Source organism: Pezoporus occidentalis, unplaced genomic scaffold (genome assembly GCF_034315485.1).
Source record: "Pezoporus occidentalis ecotype Australia unplaced genomic scaffold, CSIRO_AGI_Poc_V1 ctg219, whole genome shotgun sequence".
Classification (NCBI taxonomy): Eukaryota; Metazoa; Chordata; class Aves; order Psittaciformes; family Psittacidae; genus Pezoporus; species Pezoporus occidentalis.
Genome location: NW_026914062.1, coordinates 880,717 through 905,892, shown reverse-complemented (window position 1 = coordinate 905,892; position 25,176 = coordinate 880,717). Strand labels below are relative to the sequence as shown.

The 25,176-nt window shown below is 51.4% G+C and overlaps 1 protein-coding gene across 1 annotated transcript in view; it reads left to right on the top strand.

Moving 5' to 3' along the window:
* The window catches only part of LOC134164404 (tyrosine-protein phosphatase non-receptor type 11-like), a 40,400-nt gene that overhangs the window by 4,882 nt on the left and 10,342 nt on the right, over positions 1-25,176 (top strand). The window contains exons 2-3 of the mRNA XM_062620092.1: positions 18,053-18,175; positions 24,456-24,650. Coding sequence (XP_062476076.1) covers positions 18,053-18,175; positions 24,456-24,650 — 318 coding nt within the window. The remainder of the gene's footprint in view (positions 1-18,052; positions 18,176-24,455; positions 24,651-25,176) is intronic.

Below are 25,176 nucleotides of genomic sequence, written 5' to 3'. Positions count from 1 at the left end.
CTGTAGCAGATGCTGTCACGGGCAGGTCCATGTGGAAAGGGTGTTGCTGTGATCCAGCTGCAGTGAAAGCATCTCAGTTGTTCTGGGAGTCACAGAATCCCAGCCTGGTTTGGGTTGGAAGGGACCTTAAAGCTCATCCAGTTCCAGCCCCCTGCCTTGTTCTTTGAAGTGGCCTCATGGTTGTTAATGATGAGCGTTTCAAAGTGTCAGTGTCTCCATCCTGCAGCCGCAGCCCTTCTGCTCTGTCTGTCCCCTCAAGCTGTGCTCTGGGGCATCCATGGACCCTGTCTGTGAGACAAATGAGCTCTGCTCTGCCCCCATCACCAGGGGCAGCGAGCAGGTTCCCTAATAAGTGCCTTAAAGAGGAGGTCACCCAGTCCAGACGTGGCTGTGGGCGCACATCCCATGCCATGGGTGCTGCCGTGGGATATGCAGGGGAATCACAGCATTCCCTACAGTGCCCCTTGTGAGGGCTCAGGGCTGGGGAAGCCTCTCCCAACAAGGAGTGATGCAGTTTATCTTGCTCCTTGCAGGGCTTTGGTGTCAAAAGCAGCACTGGGGGAGCTGGGCTGCAGCCCTCCTGATTGTGTTATCAGGAGAGGAGCCTGCCTGTGAACAAGGTGTCCTGTGCTGGGGGTGGTTCCCAGCCTGTGCTCGCTGTGGCTGGTGTCCCTTGGCCTTCCCAAGGGAAACATGAGCATGGATGTGTGCTCGCTGACCTGGGGTAAAGGCACCTGCAGTCTCAGGGTCCCCCTCCATGTGGTCCCTTCTCGTGCATGGAGATGGATGGGGCTGCTGTGCGGGTTTATAGCATCTTCGGCAGCGTCCCCCACTGCCAGGCTGGGGCAGGCTGAGCTCTCAGTTCCCCCTTATGGTCCAGGCAATCTTCATGCCTTGGTGTCTCTGTGGAGAAGGCATCTGTGCTGCTGATGCACAAGGGTCTTTTGTGCAACCCCATCCCTCCCTTTTTCCTACCCATCAGAGCAAGAACCTTAGGGATAATAAGGTCTGGAAATCCCTCCTGTTCCCAGGATACAGTCATGAGATGTATCTGGATGGTACCATGATTTTTTGCTGTCTGCTCATCTCCTGTGGGTGCTACGAAAGAGATGATTTAATTTCTCACTTACATTTCAGGCTCCATCCAGGGTGGCACATCCTCCAGGCCCCCTTCCCATCCCACGTTGCAATTCCCATCTCCTCCTTCCTCACCTTCTGGGGTGCAGTTTGCTCCTGTCAGGGCACGAGATACCAAGGGTTGAGCAGCTTGGGCTCTCTGCCTTGACACGGAGGTGGGTTTGAGGAGCACTGTGGGCACCAAAAGGGTATTTAAAGGCAGTGGCTGAGCTCACAAAACAACCTGCCTTCAAAAGGGACACAAGCAGGAGGTGGCAATGTACAACTTCCCCCCCTTTTCCGGTGAGCTTTTGAAGTCGTTTTAGAGTGATTCCCATTGGAGAAACTATGGGAAAGACCTGGTTGCAATGACAGGGGTATGAGCAATTGGCACTATCACCAGCCCTTGTGCTGGGGCTCATTGCTAGATGCTACCCCCAGGGTAGCCATGAGGTTACTCATAGGCCAGGACTCAGCTCCTCACCCTGTCACACTGGGCACATGTGACACAGGGATCCAGATGCTTGGCCAGGCTCAGGGTTGGGGTAACCGTGAATACCTGCCATGGGCAGAGGAGAACCCATCCCTTGGGATGTGTTCTTTGGCCTTGGGGATGTGCAGAGGGTGGGAAGGCGACAAGGATTTCGTTTCAGACCAACTAAAACCCCCCCTTCACACCCATGAGCAGCATCCCTGCCATGAAAGGGAGCCCCCAGGGCTATGTTTGTCCTTGGGCTGGGTTTTGGGGGGTAGCTCAGTTGGTTGGTTCGTTGTTCCCTTTCTTCCTCCCACCCTCCTGAAGCATTTCCACCCGTCTCCTCTCGAAGAAGCGCGACGAGCCCTAACACTGATTAAACCCTAAATATAACCGTGGTATTTCTTCCCCTCTCCCATTCTTCGTGATGTATCTAGGTAAAAAATAGCCTTGGCGACTCTTCAAAGGGGACATGGGCCTGCTCTGGGCTATATTCTTGTCTTGTCACCCTGCCCAGGTCCGAAATAGCCCCCCTCGGTTTTATTTAGCTCCCCAGGTTAGATAATCCCGAAAGCTGAGAGTTTCTGGATGCACGTGATGCTGTGGGCTCGGGATGCTGCTGTGGCAGGGGCGATGCACAAGGAATCTCCTCTTCTCCTCCTGGCCCTAGTGCCAAGTGGGAGGGAAGCCGAGGTGCTGTCCACCAGGCTCTGCTCTTGCCTTGCTTCCTCATGGCCCGATCGATTTCAGTGTGGGACTTGGAGAGGAACCTGCGCAATGAGGAAGGACCCTGGGGGCTGGGTTTGGTTTTCCTCTGTGCCCACGAGAATGGGTCAGGGTTTGTCTGCCCTTGGCACATCCTCATGCCGAGTTGTTCTGCTCCGGGCTGAGTGGAGCACCTTTGTTTTGCCATAGACCAGCTCTGAATGCTCAAGCGTTATCCTTCCAGGGATGGAGAGGCTGTGGCTACCCCATCCCTGGCAGTGCTCAAGGCCAGGTTGGATGGGGCTTGGAGCAAGCTGCTCTAGTGGAAGGTGTCCCTGCCCATCAGTAGATGAGCATGGGAGCACCACATGCATCCTCCATGCAGCTTTCAAAGCTTTCTAACCAGCAGATGGAACAAAGGAGCTTACATCAACCCTTTGTGACACTGGGGTCAGGGGCTGCTGGGGGGCACTGAGGTGTCACCACTGCCCTATGGGCCATTGCTGCGCCTGCACATTGGCTGGCATTGAGCTGAGCTCCTCCTCTCCAGCCTTCCCTTGGCAAGACAGCAGATACACAACGTGCACTGCAAGCCTGTCCCTTGCCCTTTGGTCATAACCTGCCCTAGGGGCTGCAGCTCCCACTGCCAGGCGCATCCTTAGGGCTCATTCCAGCCTATGCAAGGGAAGGATGTGCTGCAGCAGCAATGCTCTGTGTTGAACCAACCCCACTGCCTGCTGCCATCTGCGCCTCGGACCAGTTTCAGTCCCGCTCTGGGGGTGTCTGCAGTTATTTCTGCTGTGGCTTTGAAGCAATGGAAACTTTCGGTGTTCTCATCTCTGTGGTCAAAGCACGAGGACCTGGTGTACTCCAACGCGCGCTGTTTAGTGAGGGGGCATGGTTCTGAAGGTTCATCTGGGTTGGAACTGCCTGGGTTGGTGTTACTCATGACCTGTTGAAGCAGAGGGATGCGGTGCATCTCCTCTCGGTGGTGGTTAGCAAAGCTGGACATAAGCCACAGGGTTCAGGGTCTTCAGACGAGCAGAAACAGGCTGGAATTCCCCCTAGTTGTGTTTTTCAGATGAAAGCAGCCAGCTGTGATGCTGGGACAAGCAGAAGCTCTTTGCATACGGTCCCTCGTATGTGATGAGCCTCCCACAAGCGGTCAGCGGGCACTGCGGCATCCAGCCCTTGTCACTTGTGCATGGGTGTTTGGGTGGTGACTCCAATGTAAAGGCACATAGGTATTTGTGCTCGCTCCTTGGTGCACTGAACACCTTCCTGCGTGAAGGGATGGATGAAGGTGCCCAGAGAAGCTGCCCCATCCCTGGCAGTGCTCAAGGCCAGGTTGGACACAGGGGCTTGGAGCAAGCTGCTCCAGTGGAAGGGGTCCCTGCCCGTGGCAGGGGTTGGAGCTGGATTATCCTTAAGGTCCCTTCAATCCAAACCATTCCATGAAGATGCAGGCTTTCAACACACAGGCTTTGCTATTGCATACCCCGTTCACAAAGGAAGGGAGTGAGAGCCTGGTCTGTGTCTATGGGACTGACACAGTTTAGACATGACTGAGAGTGCTTCTAGTGCAGATCTCCAAGGCCACGGTGACAGCAGAGCTCTGTGGGCCGTGTATCCGAAGGCATGAGGCCATACGTGTTGTGACAAGACATGGTGTAACCGACTTCTTTCCCTCCCCTTTCTGCTGTATCATCGCAGCTGTTATCTCTGGCATCTCCAGTGTCTGACCATTGGCGGGTAGTGCTGTCTGCCTGCATGAGCGGAGGGAAAATGAGTATCCAGAAGGAAACTGGTACTTTAAAGCCCAGGGAAGTGCTGGCAGTAAACAAAGGAAAGCCCTGGTTTGGTTGTGAAATCGCTGATGCTCTTGATTGCCAGTTCAGCTCTTCCTTGACGGATCACGGCTTGTTTTCCAGTGTTGCTTTCAGCCCTGGAATGATGACACACACACACACACACAGATAGGATGCGGTTATATTCCTTGGATATTTTGCTGAGTGTCTTCAGAAGAGTTTGCTTTGTGAGGGTGATCACAGTAGAAAACCCGTGCTGCACTCAGGGCAAGCTTGGCGCTGCTGGAGGGCTCCATTAGCAGGAATTACACCGCTGAGTTGCTCCCAGTCTCCCTTTGGAGCTGTGAGCTTTTCCTGCTTGGAGAAGTGAGCATCCTTCTTGAGAACAAGGGCATTTCTGCCTCCTTTAGCTCCTGGGAACAGCCCCTAAGAGCACACAGAGCTCTGTTCCCATTGGGTCCCAGTCCTTCCCGGCATTCCCGAGCTCCCTGCAGTGAGCCCAGGCTCTGCTCTGTGGCTGAGCCTGTTGCTGATCTCTAATCTCCTCTGTGGCTCAGCTGCTCTGTTGGCACATTAAAGGCTAGCCGCAAAGCAACCGTAATTGTCCTAAGTGTCTGTGGGATAATGGACTCAATACTCAGGATTGCAGAGGCAGCCGCATTCCCAGCTATTTAATACCTTGATTGATGGATGGCGAGCTGTTTGCCAGACCACAGGAGGACAGCCTTCCGAGCTCTTGTTTCCATCAAGCTGGTGAGGCAAGGATGTGAAAGAACGAGGCAGGAGTGAGCTATTTGGCCAGTCATGCGGTGGCTGGGATGTCGTGATCAGGGCTGGGTGCTGTGGTCTTAGAGTCAGGGAATGGTTTGGGTTGGAAGGGATCTTAAAGCTCATCCAGTCCCAACCCCCTGCCATGGGCACCTTCCACTCGAGCAGGTTTCTCCAACACTGCCAGGAGCATTCCTCCTGCCTTGCTTGCAAAGCCAAGATAGGGAGATCAATGGTGGGTTTGGGCTCTATTTGCAGTAGTGGAGTTGTCCTTTGTCACAGCAGCTTTTGGCTTCTTTCAGGCCTGGGAACCCAAGTTCTTCCTGCCCAGGGGTGGCCTGGTGCAAGGTCTGTGTGCCTGAAAGCTTGTCTGTGTTCTCCAGTTATATCATCCTGTGTGCCTGAAAGCTTGTCTGTGTTCTCCAGTTATATCATCCTGCGTAAGAAGAGGTTCTCTCTCCCTGTAACCTTGCTATCACTGTATGTTAAACCCCGAATCTGGACGTGCTGAGGTGCTTGGGCTGTTTAACTGCAGGCACCTGCAGTGGGTGACTGAGTGTCCCTGTCTAGCGAGGGGAGAGAGCTGGCTTCTGTTCTGCATCACCCTCAGGAAGTGACTGTTTCTCTCCCTGCCTGCAGAAGGGGACTGGACTCTGACTTGGGTGCCTTATAGCGATGTGGTTTATGCACTCCTGTCGACTGTCCAGAGGGAGGGATCAAAAGGGCTGTGTAGAAACGCTTCTCCTTGAGGTACAGTTGGCTGTGGGGCTCACCAGTACGTGCTGTTTCACATGCAGAGCAGAGTGTGCTTCCCCAAAGAGCTCATAGCACACAGAGATAAGGTGCACGTCTGAAGGAAGGGGTATGAACGCTGCCTTGGAGGGCAGAGGAAGCGAGTCGGAGCCAAAGGGGCTGCTTTTAAAGCTGAAATTGGGAACCCCCAAAAAGCAACAGGGATGCAGCGATGTTTTGGGGCCTGGCCCAAAGCATCCCATGATGGTGCTGTCGCCAAGAGGAGCAGAGCAGGGACCTACGAGCTGATGCTCTCCACAAGCTGCGCTGATGGCTGCTCCATTGCAGGCCTGGAGCACGAACCTCTCTTGCTGCTTGGCACGGAGGAGGAAGCTTGTGTAGGGAGCACTATTCAGAACCAGGAGCCCCATGGAATACCCCACTTTGCCCGTTAGCCCTTCGCTTTCCTTTCTCTTTAGCCTTGGGCTGCCAGATGGATGTCGTCACGTACCATGCGCGTGTGGTGGTGGTGGTGGTGGTGGTGGTGGTGGTTACCCTCCCCGGTCCCCTTCTCAACACTCAGTTCACAGCTGCTGGCTTCGCACTGATAACAGAACGAGAGGACTTCCTCTTCGTCTCTCCACCCCTGCTCCCTTCCACGTTAGAGCTGCTTTGGGGTAAATAACCCAAAGCTGTCACTTCTTCGCTTGAAACTTCCCAGGCTCCACCACCTTGGCCAATCCTCCTGACGGCTGCTGCAGGCTGGAATGTTGCTGTCGAGCAGCAAACTGCCTTCTACATCCTAGAGCAAGCTTTCCCCACCTCCCATATCCTACGAGCCTCGCTGCCTTTTGAGCTGCCCTGTGATTTCTGGGGACTAACGCATCTCTTCACCTACTCTACCGGGTCCGGAGCCTTGACCAGTTATGGTGAGGTAGGATGTGTGCTCTCTGTGTGTCTAGCTTCTATTTTTAACAAAGCTGATATTTCAGAGTGGGAACACGGCAAAGGGGAGAAGGCCTGGATGTCACCTTTGTCATTGAGGTGGCACAGCAAGCTTCCACTTGTGCGATAGGAGGATGGGAGCTCCTAAGGGTCGGAGAGCACCCGTGAAGGCGTGGGTGCTGTTAGGGTGGGAGTAGTGATTAATAGTGCTCATGAACCAGATCCTGTGCAGAAGAGCAAGATTCTCCAGTGGAAAACACCCTTCTGCAGCGCAGGGCTGATGGTAACCTTCTCCTTGTGCTGGCTTCAGCACTGCAGAATGGTGCGTTAGCAGTTTCGTTCGTGTGATTACTATGATTACTGTTAATGTGATTACTGGGGAGGCTTTCGGTGCTGACTGCAGCCTGGGAGAGGTTCTCCCTGCTGCGAGCAGTGTGTGATTTTTGTGCCGGCATTAGATTTTTATCTGGGGTTGCTGTTAACATTGCATTGCTAACGAGGGCACTCGCTTATCTCCTCGCTCGCCTTGCCGCGTCTCTAGCCGAGCATGCTTCCCTGCGCTGATAACTAGCTGTGCCTGTGTTGGAGGGCTGTAATTTGAAGGTGTTGGACTTGTGTAGCTCCTTACACACTGCCTGAAACGACAATATTGAGTCAGAAGTGTTTGTGAAGCAATGAGGGTTATATATAGGGTATGAACTGTACAGGGAGCTGTATGGGAAAGGGTCTATTAGAGTAGGGGAGGGATGCGTTCACCAGGCCAGGAGGCAAAACAGCAAAACAGCAAGTGCATGTGTGAAGAAAGCAATCCTGTCTGCTGGAAACACAGGGAATGGATCCAGGGCAGGAACTGGGCTGTCTGAGGCTGTGTTTGAGGTTGTTAAATGCGTTGGGATCGTTGTGCAAGTGGCTATGGCTCTTTGCCATGGAGCGTAATGTGGAGCATGCCTTGGGTTTTCCTTCCTTCCTTCCCTCCTTCCTTCCATGGGTGTGCAGAGGGTGTGGGCTGGTCTGCAGCTCTCTGCAGGGATTCGGATGGTGGAAGCTGCAGCAGCCTGTTGGTGGTTCACGTTCCCTTGTATCTCTAGAGCATCCCAAGGCTTTGGCGCAAGCCTCATCGCAAAGCTGTTCTCTCGTGTTGCCTTTTCCCTTTCTGGTCTCTTCTTTGGGTGTGTTCTGCTTCACTGGATCATAGCAAAGCAGCTAAACAGATCCTGTTCTGCTCCAGGAGGAAGCCTGTCCATCAGGCAGCAGCTGGGCTGGTCTCGGTGCTGGCTGGTGATAGGTATTTGTAACGCTCCAACTGTCTGGCTGGTGGGTTTGCAATTTAACTTGCTTTATTTGTGCCATTTAGGCCAGTGAACCGCCATAGGATCATAGAATAGTTAGGGTTGGAAAGGACCTTAACATCATCTATGAATGGAGGGAGTCCAGAAGAGATTTCTCCCACAATTAGACCTTTTGGAGCTACTTGGTAAGGCCTTCTTTTGGTGAGGCTAAAGTGTAACTCGGTGTTTGTAGGGGCACGAATGGTGCAATAGCCCTTAGACAGCAAAGAATGATTCAAATACAAGTTTGATTTGGAGAAATAAATCAGTAATATGAACACTGCAGCTGGAAATAACACCCTCACGCTCCTTTGTGGCTTCTGTGCTCAAAACAGCCCCAGGGACTTCGCTACACCTTGTTTTAATTGAGAGAACATGGGTGTAAATCCTTCCAGGCAACCTGGAAGAGCCCCAGCTCCCTGTTTCCTGCTGGTGCAGGTGAGTGGAGCTGGGTGTTGAAAGCACATTGGCCTGATAAAGCTAGCTCTGCCTCTCCCATTCCATGGAAACTGAGAGCTGCGAGGCAAAACCCGTGTCTTTTTATCCCTGGTTTTGGTCTTGTGCTGTGCTTCCCGTCCTCTCCCTTGGTGCAGCATGTGGAAAAGCCATGTGCTGAGGTAGCAGCTGGGTTTGCAGCAGTGTCTTTGGGATTTGACTGGACTTGGTCTGGAAATGGCCCATCTACTTCAGCCATGATGAAGCCCAGTTGATTCTATGATCGATAACTGCGATGCTCTAAAGAAGGAGCTCTCGCACCCAACCAAGAGCATGTAATGTCTTATTTTGGAAGCAAAGATGCAAGTTTGCATTTGTGGTGGGAGGCCAAGCTCTCGGGCAACTCCTCCTTCCTTCCTGCCTTCAGGTCTTAGTTTGCAGCATCCCATCCTGTGGCTAGAAAGGACCGCTTGAGTTTGACAGCGTCCTATAGCCTTTTGTGGCTACGGTAAGTCATGCTCCATGTGATAGCCACAAGGCAATGTAGGTGTGAGAATACCCAAGCATAAAGGCAAATAGACACTCCACTTTGCACTGATCTGTGGCAGAGTGTCATGGTCAGTTAGACTTCCTGATGGTGTATGGGAAATGCCCCCTGTACCAGCACTAATGCTCACTCTGCACCCTTTGGATACACTCTCCTGGCTGCACGAGCCAAAGACAAACCAGGTGGTTGGAATGGAAGCACGCTGGGTGTTAGGATGTTGTTTCAGGAAGTCTTTTTGGCAAGGGGAGAGCTCGAGCAATGAAAGTGCTTGAGTTTTCACAAGCTGATGCTCCAAGGACCAGAGCTCTAGGCCAAAATGATGGGCCGTGAGTGATGGTCGACCTTCATAATCCCTCTCATCTCTTGTACACGTGCACAAGCCCCTTGCAGTGGCAGGGTGAAGTGGTGGGTACTGCAGCACGGGCAGTGGATGCTCTATGAGATGAGGAGGGGACAGCAGGCAGCTGCCAGTCTCTTTCACATCCTTTATGTGCACCCATGTAACGCAGCTCATCTTCACGCTGTGGCTGAAGGTCACACACTCGTGCTCTGGTGCCTTGCTGTTTGCCCCAGTCCCATGGGGCATGCCCTCCTGTTTGCCTGCAGATGATGTCTGCCTGTGTCCTGGATCTTAATTTGGTCCATGGCTTCCTTTCCTTGTCACTACAGAGGCTTTATCTGTAGGGTGCAAGACATGATGGGGAAAGAGGTTTTCCATAGGGGCAGTGTGGAATGGGCTGTGAGGAAGTCAATGTGATAGGAAGAGCTTTCAGATGCTCTGGCTTAATGGGTGTGCAGGAGGAGATCAGGCTCTGCAGCCAGTTGGGTATAGCCTGCACTAACCTTGGCTGCTGGAAGCTGTGAAATCAGCATCTCCCATGAGCTGTCCACCCCTTCAGACCTGCTCATCGTCTTCTTCCCTGAAACTAGAGCTGAAATACCCCATCAGAAATGCCGTTGAAGCAGATGTGTCCCTAAGCAAGTGCCAGGAATGGGGCAGCTTGTGTGCCAAAGGCCCTTGCTGAGCAGGGTTTCCCGCAAGGAGCTGCATGTGGATGCAGGAGAGACGTGCTGACAGCCTGTTCTGCAGCAGCTGTGTCCTTGTCCGTGGCTGCTGTGTGTGGCTGGGACAAAGAGCATCCGCAGAGCATAGTCTATAGGTGGGTACTCAGCTGAGGTGCTTTGTGTCGCAGCCTCCTCCTTGGCAAGTGCTTGTTTGGGTCAAAAGGGAATATATGAATGAGTCTTTTAGCTCTTCTTATTCCTTTCTCCTTCTGTAGGAACGTGAGCTTTTGTCTGTAAAGTTCTTCCTTAACACAGAGTGAAAAGCATCCACAGTGCACCCATCCCATTCCTGGTCTCCCTTTGCCAAGCCATGCTCCTCCTGACCTCTCCCATGTTCTTCTCCCCACACTTCACATTGCGAGGTCCCATTGAGGGGCCACTCTTTGAGGGCTTTCTGCAGCCTCTGTCACAGTGGGGCTTTGCTCCTCATCGTGACCGTGCTATGAAGGGAGTTAAGGTGTAGAAACACGTTTGAATGAGGGGTCACTTGTCTCTGCAGGCTTTGAACCTGAAGGCAGCTCAGAGGAGGGCTTGGCTACACCTTCATCAGTGCAGACTGTGTCTTGGCTATATGGTAGTGAAGGAGAATGTTGCTCCTGCACGTAGCTGGAGCAGTGCTGCCTTGGATAGAGAAGCTGCTGCATCTCTGTGGTTAAGCGGCCAGTCGCTGGCTCCAGAGATGGAGGAGGATGTGCTGTAGCTGTGTGCTTTGCTTTGTATTAGCAAGAGATGAGAAAAGGCTGGGGTCTGTTTCCTGAAGTGGAAAGAGCATCAGTCAAAAAGCTGATTTTAGCAGTTTTACCTTAAAGCAGAGTGAACCCTTGCAAAGCAGAGACCCCGGGTCCTCTGGATGATGTGTTTGCCTGTGCATCCATCCCAGGCAGCAGCCTTACTATCTATGTGACAGCACTTCTTCATGGCGTTTGTCCTGTTTCTCTCTTTCTGTTCTGGTTTCTCTGTTCTGAGAAACAAGCTGCCTGATTTCATAGGCAAAATCATTGCGTTAGGCACCCGCCTGGAAACTCTTTGCTAAGAGGCTGTGACAGATCATGAATGCGGTACTGCTTTCAGCAGGGAGATGGGGAGAAGGTGAATGAGCGGGGCACACGTGAAGAGGGGAAGATGGGCCGACGGCAAGCATGGACTGGAGTAACTGGAATCGAGGGCCTGAATCCTAGGGAGTGAATGAGTGTGGAACCTGGCATCAGGGAGACAGGCCAGATGTGAGGTGATCTTCATTAACAGTTAATGCCAGCTGAGGCTCCAGAGCCGGTAAATGCTGCACCAGCTGCCTGCCAGCAGGGTGTTGTCTGCCTCTGTTATTGTAGGGCCTGCCTGAAGGAGCTCCTGGAGTGCTTTTACTGCTGTCCCTGGGGTTTCTATGTGTACTGTCAGCATCCCATTGCAGCAAAAGCCACCCTCTCCCCCAGGATGTGTGGGTCTGCGCAGCCTCCTTCCTCCAGGTCTCCAGGGATGGGAATGGAAGTGGGGTTAAACGACAGTGATAAAGCTGATCTCAGCCACCAAACCCACTGTCTTGCAAGTGCCACCTATGGACAAGCTCTTGCGAAGAGCTGCACGTGGAGCCGTTGTGACTGTATGTAGCATGAGTTTCGAGCCAGATGTGGGTGGTGAATTCACCCCTCTCTCTGAATGTGGTACAGGGGAGCGCTGGGTACGTGCTGCTCTGCAGATCAAAGCAGCCCTGCTTTGCTGTTCATGGAGGTCATCACCTAATAGGCAGAGGTGTGGGCTGAAGTTTCCATTGCAGCCAAGGCTGTTTCACACTGGTATTGCGGAAGCAGTAGTGGTACAGCCTGCAGAAGGGCGGTGGGACTGGCTAAATCATAGCTGTACGTTCTCTACTATGAGGGTATAAAATAGTCCCCATTTCTTATGCTGTCCCTTAAGCATTGGAGGAAACAGGCCATAATTGCTGCATAAACACCTTGTTTGCTTTGAGCTGGCTGCTTGTGCTGGTGCTGGGAACTTAGTTGGACTCTTCAAATGAGCACATTAGACACCTGGATTTGACCTTGGATGGTCTTAAGGTCCTTTCCAACCCTAACTGTTGCACGATTCTACTGGAATTCAGTGCAAATCAGATGTGTACTTTCTCAGAGACATTATTAACCATTCCCATTGGAGTGTGAGATCCATTAGGAAAATGCTCTGTAAAGCATAGAATGGAGAGAAGCTGGTTTCTGTCCATGTTGGACCCCAGAGGACTGGTGTACCTGCTATGGAAATGGGGCTGCTGAGTTAGGAATGGGTTTGTTTGTGTTCAGGTTGCTTGCAGGAGTCTTGGGGGATGTTAGATGATGTGCACTGGCACAGTTGGCTGTCATGATGCTAATTGCTTTAGGAAAAGGGAAACATTTACCTGTGTGTAGAACCACATGGATCTGCAGGGTGTATTGGTTTAATGCACTCCCTTGGGGCTATGCTTGATCTAATGAGCCTTCTGATGGGATTTGAATGGAACCAGACCAGAACCAGCAAAGGAGGTTGTTGCAGCTGTGTCAGGCTTGAGAAATGATTTCTATGCAGCCAGGCCTGTGTAGAACAGCTTTTAATGAAGATGTGAACTCTAATAGTTCAGTATGGAAGCATCGTGAAGCCAACCGCAGCCTTGCTCTATGGCACGTGCACAGTTTGCTGAGTGAGGTGTTGCAGGACAAGAAGGATTTCTCCTCAACCAACATGGAATTGCTTATTTCCATCTCTCTAGGAAAGCCTATCCTCTGGTTTACCTTCTTTTCCCCCCAGGAGGTGTGGGGAATGCCATGCCATGCTGCGCAAGCACCTTGCTGTGGGTTTGTGCTGCTATAACCCAGTGTTACAGCATCAGCCTCACTTCAGCTATGTAGGGAGAGCTTAGTGGGATTCATTTGCTGTATAGCACTGAAAGGAGTGTTTCTGAGTGCAAACACAACCAATTGATGCATCTTTATAAAGGGATAAGAAGGTCTGGGATACTTTAAGCAGCTCTGAAGGTTTCTTTCTATGTGCCGAATAGGAAACTCATCCTTGCCAAGCACTGCATTGCCCCAGGTTACTCCTGCTCGCACAAGTCACCCTCCTCCTTTCTGTGCTGGAAGAATCCTCAGTGCTTTACTGCTTGGCTGCATCCCACATCCTGCCCTTCATCACTGTGGTGGGACGCAGCGTGACTCTGATTGGGGAACCAGGGGTCCATCACCCCTGTACCAACAGCATCTTTAACACTGCCCCTTGCTCCTGGCTGGTGTTGTGGGGCTGTAGCATAGCAGAAAGGAGGCCTGGGGGTTGTTGGTCCCCTCCTCCTCCTTTTCCAGTTGGAAACCACCTCAGCTTGCTGGGCTGGAGCTGCGTGGCACCAGACCAAACCACACCACACACACAGCTGTAGGCGTTGTGTCTCTTGAGCCACGTTTGCTTTGATCCTCTCCAAGCCTAACAAAAGCAAGTTTTACCATTGCAAACACTCCATGTTTTCTTGCTGAGGTTGGGCTGAATTGGGCTTCAGACCCAGGGACCAGGGGATGCAGTGGGTGGGCACTTGGCAGGATGCTCATTGTGCCTTCCGTGAGCTGTGGGAGAAGGGGAAAAGAAAAGGTGATGTGGAATAACTTGCTTCCATCCCCATTGGGACCTCACTTAGGAGCTTTATCCTTTGCCTATAGATTGAAGGATCCTATTGCCCCAGCATCCGAATCATTTCTTAAGTATCATTTCAGGTACAGTGCCTTTTATCCATGGGATGTTTGCTGGAGCTGTTTGGAATACAGGGATTCCCAGCTAGGCTTTAAAACTGCTTTGGTTTATAGGTTGCTGAGGGTGTTGCTCAACTATTTGTTCTGTTTTATCCCAAGACAGGGTGCACGAGGATGCATTCCAACAGAAGAAAGCATTCCTGCTCTTGTTCGGGAGGAAATGAGTAATCCCCTATGGAAGCGATGACTCTTTAGTAATTAAAGAGAAATTATTGAATAGTGTGATACATAGGGAAAGGTTTCCTTTTCCAGAGCTCCTGCTGGAATGTTGCTCCCACCCAAGGGCCTGTTTTGAAGCTGGAGATCCCTATATGTGATTTACCTGGGTTTGGGGAGCTATGCCACCACCATTGCTTGATACCCACAGGGTTGCGAAGGGTCTGTGGCCATTGCATCAGTCAGATGCATGGACGGAGGATGGATGGCATCTGCCTTTGGTGTAAGTGGGTAGATCCTATATGGAGAAACCAATCTGCCTTTGCCTGACCTGTGCCCAGATCTGCTTGTGCTGGCCCCTGAGTGCTTGAATAGGGCTGTGCCTTGATGGGCAGGAGGCTTTGGTGCCAATGGGGAGCATAGGGATGTGAGAGCTGGTGATGAGCTGCTGCAGCGTGAGGAGTTCAGAGCTGGGGCTGGTGTTTTGAGGGGCTGTCTGCAAGGAAAGGGCTGTTGAGGGCTCACCAGGTTGGTGACTGCCACCCCTATGGCTCCTTTATGGGTTACAGGTGTCTTACAATGGGCTTTCTGGTGCTCTCATGCCTACCAGACCTTTCTGCTTCTGAGGTCCCTACCAGCACTATCCTCCTTTAGCTGAGCTGGGCACTTAGCACTGCAGCACCGGTCTCTCCATCCTCTCTCTGTTTAAACCAGTTCCTCTGTGTAGCCTTGGCTCCTGTAGGGCACTTGCAGGTGGCTCTTTACTCTCAGTTTGGTTTCAGGTGGCAGGGAAACGCGTTGCTCTGCGTTGCCTGAAGCACACGGAGTGGATTCACTTGGAGAGATGAGAAGTTGTTCAATCCCCACTCTTATTGAAAGCAGCTCTTTAGGTGTGAGTCAGTTCTGCAACGAGCACCAGCAGTTGAGTGGTTGCCTCAGAGACCAAGCACAACGATGCTTGGTGTGATATTAATGATGCACTTGTCTTTCCCCTGTGCTGGAGATACAGTTTCATAGACTCATGGAATAGTTTGGGTTGGAAGAGACCTTAAAAGCTCATCCAGTTCCAACCCCTACCACGGGCAGGGACACCTTCCACTAGAGCAGCTTGCTCCAAGCCCCATCCAACCTGGCCTTGAACTGTTCCTCTTCCTTGGAATACTGCAGATCTTCCTATATAACCCAGTGCTCCTGCAAGCAAGTGATGCTTGCTCCCCTGATGCAGCCCGTGGGGCTGTTGGGAGGTTTTAGCATCGCCATTTAGTGCGAGATGTGTGGGTTGGTGCTTTCTGCTTCCCTGCCCTGTTGTGGGTTGGTTTTGCTTCCCAACAAATGCACTCCAGTAAAGACCATAATGAAGAGCACCTCTAGGAGAGGCTTTCTGCAAGCACAGCAGGGCTGGGGTGATAAAAGCACTTTGGACTATGCAGTGGTCACAGCAGTTGTGCCTTCAACCCACAGGATGGAGTGGCAGAGAGCTTTAGAGCAGGCGGCTCATGGTGAATGCCGAGCAGGATGGGGTGACCATCACACATCAAAGATTAACCATTAAACATCAAACAGTTCCGGCTGGTTTTGCCGTTGGTCTTTTTGCCCCATTGGAATGGGGAGGGAGGTGGGAGCTGGGAATGCGGGAGAGGTGGGTTTGAGTCTACACAAGGGCTTGAGGATGTGCCCTGCAAAACCTCATGGGGTTTGTGAAACCCTTTGTAATCCAGGTACAGAAGCCTCTGGGAAGCAAGTTCCAGGACCAGAATTCCCACGTGGATGTGACCTTGCATTTGAAAACACCCTTTTTGTGCCACAGACCTGTAGCATCCTTGGCTCAAGAGGGCAGCCGCTGCGTGATAGTGCCAAGCAACACGTTCCCGTCCATATGCATCCATCCAAAGAGGAGCTTTCCTTTGCTCTGGAAACACATGGCAGAGGAGCCCACGCTTGCAGAGGGCCTTTTCCCTGCTTTCCTTGCTTCCTCTTTTTGCTGCTGCAGTCCGGTATTGCCTTTCCTCCCCCTTCTGTTTGTGAAGGTTTTCTCCTCGGCGCGTTGCTTGTGCTCCTTGCAAGCTGAAGACCGAGCTGTCTGTGTGTACGTGTGCAGTCTGGTTCCTGCCCGAGCACTGGCAGCACTGTCCTAAAGGAAAGGGCATTGAGCATTTGGGTTTTGGTGACACCAAAGGCAGCCTCAAAGTGAACAGAGCCCCAGATTGACCCCCGATAGGCTCCTTCCCTGTCTCTTGCTGCAGAGCTGTCCTGCTCTTGGGTGTTGTGGGGTTTAAGCCTGAAGGGGCTGCAGGAAACCTGGAGAGGGCGTTTGGGACAAGGGATGTAGGGACAGGCCAAGGGGAATGGCTTTAACCTGCCCAAGGGCAGACTGAGATGAGCTCTTAGGCAGAAGCTCTTCCCTGTGAGGGTGCTGAGGCGCTGGCACAGGGTGCCCAGAGAAGCTGTGGCTGCCCCATCCCTGGCAGTGTTCAAGGCCAGGTTGGACACAGGGGCTTGGAGCAAGCTGCTCTAGTGGAAGGGGTCCCTGTTCATGGCAATGGGTTGGAACTGGATGAGCTTTAAGGTCCCTTCCAACCCAGCCCAGTCTGGGATCCTCAGAACCCATGTGTGTTCACAGCTATGGGTACAGGCTGCAGAAGCTCCCATCCCACTGTTACACCAGAGATAACCTTAGGTTCCCTACTGCTGCTGGCTAGGATGATTGTGCTGCCTTTATTGCCATGATGCATTCAGTGGAAGCATTACAAGTGGCCTTTGGCAGCTTCGTGGTGTCCCTGAGCTCCATTAAGCTCCATTAGGAGCATCCATCCCGATGCTGGTAGCACAGAGAAGTGCTGGCCCTGCAGAGTGCGTTTATGAAAGGGTGTCACTCTGGTGATGTCAGGAATGCAAGGGTTGGAGACGCTGGGATTCCTGTTTACCATCTGTTTCCATGGCTCTTCCCTAATAGCCCTCTCCTCCTCCAGAATTCAAGGCTCTTCAGTCAAAGCTGTTTGGCTTGTGGTGGGAGGGAGGAAATCCCAAACTGTGGAGGGGATGGTGACATTTCTTGCCCTTTTCTATGTGTATCTCGGAGACAAACACCGTAGTGAGTGTGTGTGTGTGTGCCTGTGTTTGTGGGTTGTCTTTGGGTGCATTTCCTAATGCGAGGTGGTGCATTCCTCTGCAGCCATTGAACTTGCAACCCCTTTGGGGGGACTTTGGGTTTGCTCATTCGATCCACAGACAGCAGTGCCCCAGCTCCCTAAATGCATCCAGAGATGCTTCTTTGAGGGCCTGTTTGGCTTAGAAAGCTGCAGTGTTGAGTGCAGGGGCTCCTACACCATCGCCCTTTGCTCATAAGGGACATTTGAGCGTGCAGCCTGTTCTCTGTTCATTGTGGCTCATCTTCTCCTCTTTCCTCATGGAAAGTATTACAGCATCCCGTGCAGGAACGTCAACGGGAGCATGATCTAAGACTGAGCAATGCTTTCAGTGCTGAGTGACTCTCACTTTGGGTGACTGGAGATTACTCAAAAGAGCCTGGCCTTTAGAAAGGGGGTTTTCAGTGGCTTCTATAAAATGAAGCCATAAAGCTGGTGCCACATGGGAAATCATTGGTCTGGTATGCACTGAGTGTGCGGTAAAGCCTGGGGAAGCACCAGTTCTTGTGATTCCATCATAAAAGCTTGATCAAGACTGATAGCATCAGCAATGGCACTTAAAATACAAAGATTGCATTAAAGCAGCACACAGTGTGATAAAACACTTTTCCCCTTAGGGTGAGCTGTCTCTTTTTCCCTTCTCTGCTGTGTCCCGTTCGCCATCCAGCAGCATCCAAAGCAGCGTTTCCTTTGCTTCGGGGCCATTGCTGGTCCTGTGAGGAGAATCCTGGAATGGTTTGGGTTGGAAGGGACCTTAAAGCTCATCCAGCTCCACCCCCTGCCACAGGCAGGGCCACCTTCCACTAGAGCAGGTTGTTGTTACCAAATGGGAGAGACCAAAGACCTGAGCCTTGGGTTCTTGCTGGGGAGAACAGGAGGTTTTAGTGCCATCCAGACCCTTAAAGAAAGGCCTTAAGTGCCCCCAGGGATGCAGGTCTTGGACCCAGGTCATTTGCCAGTGGATATGAGCATGGGGGGTTGGCACTGGATGATCTTCATGTCCTTTCCAAGCCAACCCGTTCCATGATCCTATCTAAACCCCCTTTCACGTGTCCCATTTGCACTTTGCAGGTGGTTTCATCCCAACATCAGCGGAATTGAGGCCGAGAAGCTGCTCCTGACCAGGGGTGTCCATGGCAGCTTTCTGGCTCGACCTAGTAAGAGCAACCCAGGAGACTTCACTCTCTCTGTCAGGTAAGCACAGGGGAAGGGGCTGTCCCGAGTGCTCCAGCACAGCCTGCTCTGAGGGACGATGTGCAGTGGGAGTGGAGCTGCACAGAGATGTGGTACCACTCGATGTAAAAGGGTGTTGGAACAATCCCCCTTGCAGAGGATGTGCTAAAAGCCAAGCGCTGCTTCCTCCTGCTTCCTTCATCCCTGTGCTGCCAGGGTCAGTTCTGTGCTTATGGATGTGTTGCCAGAGGGAGGAAGATAGCAAACCCGCTTCTACTTTGTGGAGATGCGTTCAATCCCAGCAGGAATGAATCATCTCACTCCAATTTCAAAGGAACTTAATGCAGCTGCCTTGTTTGCTGTGTCTGTAAGGGAGCTCAGGAGCATCTCCATAAGAGGTTGAACTTGCCGACCAGCCTCAGGGTAGCTGTGTCAGCCAGCATCATGTGCATCGCCTTTAAAGTGCTCCTGTGTCCTTTGGGATCAAGGGTGGTTGTGGAAAGGAAAATTATCCATGGTTATTGTAGCCCCTTCTGATGCTATGGGGTAGAACCACTCAGAAGGTGAACTGGAGAGGCAAAAGGTTGCATTGACCCCATGTGGCTTCGACAGGAACCTTCCACGCAGGGAAAGAGCAAAGGTTTCTCCAGGTGCTGGTAGCACAGACCCTGGTTTTGGGGTGGCTTCTGCTGAATTTAAACAACCCTCATTTTGTTGAGGAAACTCCAGGGAGTTTGTAAACCCTTTGACCAAGGCCGTGCTTAGAGAAAGGATGTACAAAGGATGGAGTGGACCCAGCGTTTCCTCCTGGCAGGGCTTTGAATCTAACAGGACATAAGCAATTCCAGCGTGGTTTGAGCCTCAAGCCCTCCCCATGCACCTCTCACTGCTGGTCAGAGCAGTGTGGGGATGCCAACCGGCTCTGGTGAGGTTTTGCCCTCTTCTTGTTGCCTTAACCGTATAATGGCCAAACTATATAATGATATATATATATATAAACTGTATGATAATACAGTTGTGTTATAGCAAGAGGAAGGGTTTACAGCTCCCTTATCTCTCTCAATGCTTCTTTTTGTCTTGGGGAATACATCCTTTGCCTCTCTTTGGCTCTGACCGACCACAGCTTCTCACCCTATGGAGCAACACAACAGAAGGGAAAACTCCATCTTTTCCCATGCATTGGCTGGGTGGGAGCGTTTGGGGCTGACCTCACCAGCTCCCCAGTGATGTTGCCATCAGAAACAGCCGTGAGTTAATGAGAGAGGCAGGAAGTGCTTCTAATTGGGATGGAAAATAAGCTCACAGAGAGCTGCCTTGAGCAAGGCAATACGTGTAACATGGGGGTTATCTTCATGTGAGCTCAGTGTAGCTTTGTGAGTCAGGCTGTTGTCTGATGGTAAAGGGAAGCACTGACAGCACCAGCTTGTGCAAGCAGGTGCAGCAGTGCCCTGATGTGGAAAGACACCCAGCAAGCAGCACGGTGACCCTGCAATAGCAGGGTGAATGGCTTTGATGGAGAAGCCAGATCCCAGCCCTGCATTGCTGCAGTGATGCTTTGTGCTGTGTGGTCCATGTTCTTCCCTTCACTCTGTCCTTGTTCCTCAGCCAAAGGCGATGTGTGTTTCTGCTGTTGTCATCTTCCACCTTTCCTGGTCCATTCCCAACTGGGCATCCCACGGAACAGCTCCATTCTTTTGGCCATAAGCTCAAGCTAATTCATGCCCTGAATGCATCTGTGATGCCCTGCAGTGTTGAGCTGCCAGTTAAGAGCAGAGCCTTGCTATCATAGTACTGAACAACACCCACCACAACCCACTGGGCTGGTTGTAACCCAGTGGAAAGTCTGACCAAGTTGTGATTAACCCAAAGCTCTGACACATCCCATGCTTCCAGGAAAGCACATTAAACACGACCCAGAGCAGCGTGTTGAGCTTTGAGGCCTCCTGAGTTGAAGACAAGGAAAGAATTCTTCCATTCACTACTTTGACCTGCAAGTCCTTGCTCCTTCCTGGCGCATCCCATCTCTATCCCATGGTTTGGAAGGTTTGGCTATGGAAAACTTGCCTGGACATGGCCACTATCCAGCAGAGCAGTTTTGCTTATATCTCATCTAAGTGATATGCTCTTCTCCCACTGATGATGGCAAAAAGCATGTGCATAAATGCTGTTGGGAATTAGAGCTGCAACACTTAATGGAGTAGAGAATGAGTAGCTTTGTGCTGTGAAAGCTTGGGCTGCTGTCTTTCCCCTGTGTCCTTTCTCCTGCTACATTACACATATAGATGGAACAATGTGTTATTATCCTCACCTAGGATTATATCCTGAAAGAGCTTTATTTTACCTCTGAACTGGACAGGTCTCTGTATTTTTCCCCTTTCTGAGAAATAAAAGGTTTTCAAAGGAAACATCACGGATGTCTTTGAAAAAGTACCTAAAATAAAGGGGTCAGGAGGAGAAAGCACCTTGAGGAAAACAACCAAAACCTTTTCCTCCTCCTTTCAACCCCCTTTTAGCTTCTTCAAGGCTCTTTGAACAGCAGTGAGGGGAAATGCAGCTCCTTTTAATTACAGAGAGGATGTGGGCTGGGCAGAAAGCAGGCGATGGGGTTCGGGCTGACCAGACCACACAGCGAGTGGCCGTGTGCTGGTGTGAATCCAGATACGTGTCCCTAAAGAGAGGCAAGGAAATAACAGGGAAGTTATGATGTTGCCATGCAACTCTGAGCCTGTTTTCCCTTCATTCCTTTCTTTCCCTCTGTGCACTCCTCAGCCTTTACCATTACAGCAACAAGTCTTCATAGGGCTTTGTTTTCTCCCTCTTAAGAGGCAAACCCACGTGGAGGGGATAGGATATGGTTAATGAATGGATGATGCTTGTCCTGGTCTTCCAATCAACCTCAGCTCTGCATCCAAGCTGCTGTCATGAGCTAAACCTGGCTCCTTCCTCTTCTAAACTCCTCCTTGGGATGTCTTATTTCCGTGCTGAGTGGCTTGAATTCGTTTGGAAGCAGATAGTTCATTGAGAGATGTAATGCAAACGGATGGACGCCTTTGGCTTGCTTGTGCTCGTGTTTGGCAAAGCGGAGGAGTCTGAAAGCATCCTTTTGATGGCAGATGGTTGGCAAGTGGTCTGTGCTTTCCATCCCTTCCCGGGGCAAAAGGCTGGGTGTCTATGGAGCAGGGAGCACCTTTGGGAATGCAAGAAGCACAAGGAAGCAGTGCCAAAGTGTGAGGTCACTGTGTAGTTGGATGCCCTCGGTCCATAAGCACCTTGTGGAGCTTCTAACACTGTAAGTGAGCAGTAGGGCTGCAGAAGGCAGCTTCATCCTAGGGATTGGGAATGAGGAATTCAAACCCTATACCTAATCTCCAGAATTCCCATATCAGTGTCTCTGGAAGTGCAGGCAAATGTCTGCTCTGTTGTGCTGTATTGAACAGGGAGTTTTCTCTGAGCCCAGACTCCTGTGTAATTGAAAGCAAACAGCCACGTTTCTAAACCCTGCGGGAGAATCACCTTGGTTTATCCAGAGAGAGTCTTTGGGGTGGTTTTGGGTTGCTTTTTGCAGCTTGTCAATGAGCTCCCATCTGTGAGGCTCCAGGCACAGGCAGGGAACACACACACACACACGACCAAGAAAGGCTTCTGGGGGTGCATCAGGGCAAGGTAGTTCTGCCATTTAAAGGGGTTCTGTTGCTTTCAGTGACAAAAAAAGGGTCTGTTTGGGTGTTTTGTGAGTCCTCTTCTTACTGGCTGTGCTTGAGAAGAAGAGCAGACTGGTCTGTGCTGGTGGTCAATGCATAGGGACACAGATTCACAAGCTGGAACACTTGGGATCAAGAAACCCTCTTGGGTATCTGGAGGGTTTAACTAATATCTATATATTATAGATAGATCTATATATTATAGATTATCTATATTATATATGTAGATATTAGTTATCTATAGATATCTAATTAGTTATCTAATAGATATAGATATTAGTTATCTAATAATAATATCTATATAACTAATAACTAGTATCTATTAGTTGTACTAATAGCTCAAAGAAGCTTGACTTGGAATAGAGCAACCCTCACTTGTCTAACTGCTGACCCTGCCAAAACAGCCTGATTCTGCTATTAAATAGTGCTGCAGCCCTATGAGAGAGCCGTGTGTCTGATGGAAGTAGCCATGCCCTGCAGCTGAGTGCTTTGGGCATCTCCTTTGTGCTTTCTTTCACTAGCCAGCATGGGGGGGACACACTCCAATGGATGCTGCTGCTGTGCACGCCAGTTGTGCTGCCCAGATTGGAGCTGCAGAGCTGACGCAAGCTTTGAGAGGAGAAAATGGGAAGGGAATGGGGGTTCATCAATGCCCTTTGTGTTTAGCATGACCTGGAGGGCTCATGGGATAAATGACCCTGATTCTCCCTCTGCTTTTCATCCCTCAAAGGCCTTGGGCTGGGGGTGGGTCTGTGAACTGAGCCTTTGTAGGTCCCTAATGGGGTTGGGGTGTGGGAATGGAGCTGTGGAAAGAAGGGAGCTTTTGAGCCTTGGGCCAAGTGGCCAAACCACAGCTTCATCTGCTGCCTTCTGTGGTGTACAAAGGCCCTTCAGGTCCTGCTGCTGGCGTGGAAGGCAGAAGCCACGGGCCAGCTCCTTTGGGGTAAGAGGCATTGTCATTGAATGGGATGGGAATTGAGCAGCCAGTTCTCGTTTCCACCCAGTGAGATGTGCTCGAACCCTTGATGCAAACACTGCCAGGCTCTGAAGCCTCTAAATAGCATGGGGTGCTGCTCATCGGTTCCCTGTAATGCACATGGATGGTTCTACCTCCAAGACCTCGTTGTGAGGATGTAGCAGGACCCTGATGCAGTTATAGCCTGTTTGTTGGTCTTCTGTTGCCTTTGTTTTGCTGTTAGTGTGGGATGATGGCAGTGCTGTGGATGCTGCCTCTGTTGTTGTTGCCACTGATTCGACTCTAACTGGGAATCACCTCAGTGCCAGACAGAGCATAAACTGCATTGACAAATTCCTCCTTAGCAGCTGGGATGAAGGAGATGGGAATGTGGCCATCTATCAGGGCAGTGTTTTAGGGAGAACACATGCCATGAGGTCACTGTGGCTGGGAGCGTTGCTGTCTAATCATAAGCAGTGCTAATAAGGGTAGGTCTGGAGGAGGAGCACACAGTGCTCTGCTAGCCCAGTGCTGTTAATGTTTCTAGGGGCTCTTCAAGGCTTAAAACAGAGATCTCGTTGCCAGGTCATCTTGTTCATAGAACCAGCCCGTGTGCGCAAGCAGGTTCAGCTCTGGCTGGTCAATGGGCTGTGCTAGAGTACACAGCAGCAGCATTGGAACTCAATCTTTAAGGTCCCTTCTAACCCCAAGCATTCCATGATCCTATGGTCTTGTGGAGCTGGGGCTGGATACCCAATACCATCCTGATGCCTCATCTTTCACTGCTATGGGAGCTGCAGAAAGGCAGCAGGAATGGGGGATAATAACACTACAGAAACCCCCTGTGTGGTCCAGCTCTTCCTTCCATTTACCCCCATGCTCAGACCACTGTAGCATTTCCAATTCCCTGCTCCATGAAAGGGCTTTTCTTACCTGGAGCGCTGCTTACGGCACCTCAGGTCTCCTGCATCTCACTGTCACCGTTGCTTTGGCAACAAACCGAGAGATGCTGGCGTTAAAGCATGAGAGATGTGTCCAGGTTTCCAGATCTCTCTGATAAAGCTCATCCACCCAGCACAGGAACTGCTTCTGAGTGTGGTTAAGATGCAGTTAATCTGCCTGTCACAGGTCACTGTGGCCTTCTGAGGAAGCAGAAGGGGCTTTGGTTGAGGAGGCTCTTGGAGCAGGCTAATAAAGGCATCCAGATTCCCTTGAGCCCTGAGGGCACCACTGGAGAGGGGAAAGCATTGACCCTTCCAGAACAGTTCATAGGGTTTGTAAATAGGCAGTATATTGGTTTGGGTGATGGTTTTCCTCTTTTTAAGTGATTACATGATAGGGAGAACCCTTCTGCATAGAAAACTGCTCCCTGTAAAGCAGAGGGAGGTCAGAGCCTCATCCAACGGAGAGGGTAAGGAACATAGGAAGTGGAAGGGATGGCAAAGGTGGAGTTCTTCATCTCTTTTGCATGAGGTTATCTGGGAAGCAGAGCGAGCTGGGTGCTTGTGAGGATCAGAGTCAGTCCTTGGCCAAGCAGCATCCATCCCTTCCCTGCTGTGGAAGTGAAGGACAGGCGGCATCCGAGCACCAGCGCTGCGTTTCCATTCCCGCATCCTTTACAGTCTCTCCTCCTTTCCCTCCCCAGGAGGAACGATGAGGTGACACACATCAAGATCCAGAACACGGGGGATTACTACGACCTGTACGGAGGGGAGAAGTTCGCCACCCTCGCGGAGCTGGTGCAGTACTACACGGAGCAGCACGGGCTGCTGCGGGAGAAGAACAGCAACGTCATCGAGCTGAGGTACCCCCTCAACTGCCAGGACCCCACCTCGGAGAGGTACAGCACCTTCTAACAGCCTCTCCGTACCTGGCTTGGGCTTGGGCTTGGGCAGGAGCCTAAAGGGTGTCTTGGGGTGTGATGCTGCTTTTGCGACCCAAAAGATGCGCATCGCTGGGATGTGGGTCCTGAGCTGTGCTGATGGCAGGCACGACCAGAAGCTGGCTGGATAACAGCGAGGCCCAGGAGCTCATGTTAATATCAGCATGTGCCAATGAGCCTTCTCTAGCTCTTAACCAAATGGGAATGTAGAACCATAGAATCGTTAGACTGATCTTCAAAGCTCATCTAGTCCAACCTTCCCTATTAGGTGATCTTAAGGTTCTTTCCAACCCTAACTGTTCATAGCAGCCTTCCAGTATCTGAAGGGGGCCTATAGGGATGCTGGGGAGGGACTCTTCATTAGGGACTGTAGTGACAGGACAAGGGGGAACGGGTTCAAACTGAAACAGGGGAAGTTTAGATTGGATATAAGGAGGAAATTCTTTCCTGTGAGGGTGGTGAGGCACTGGAATGGGTTGCCCAG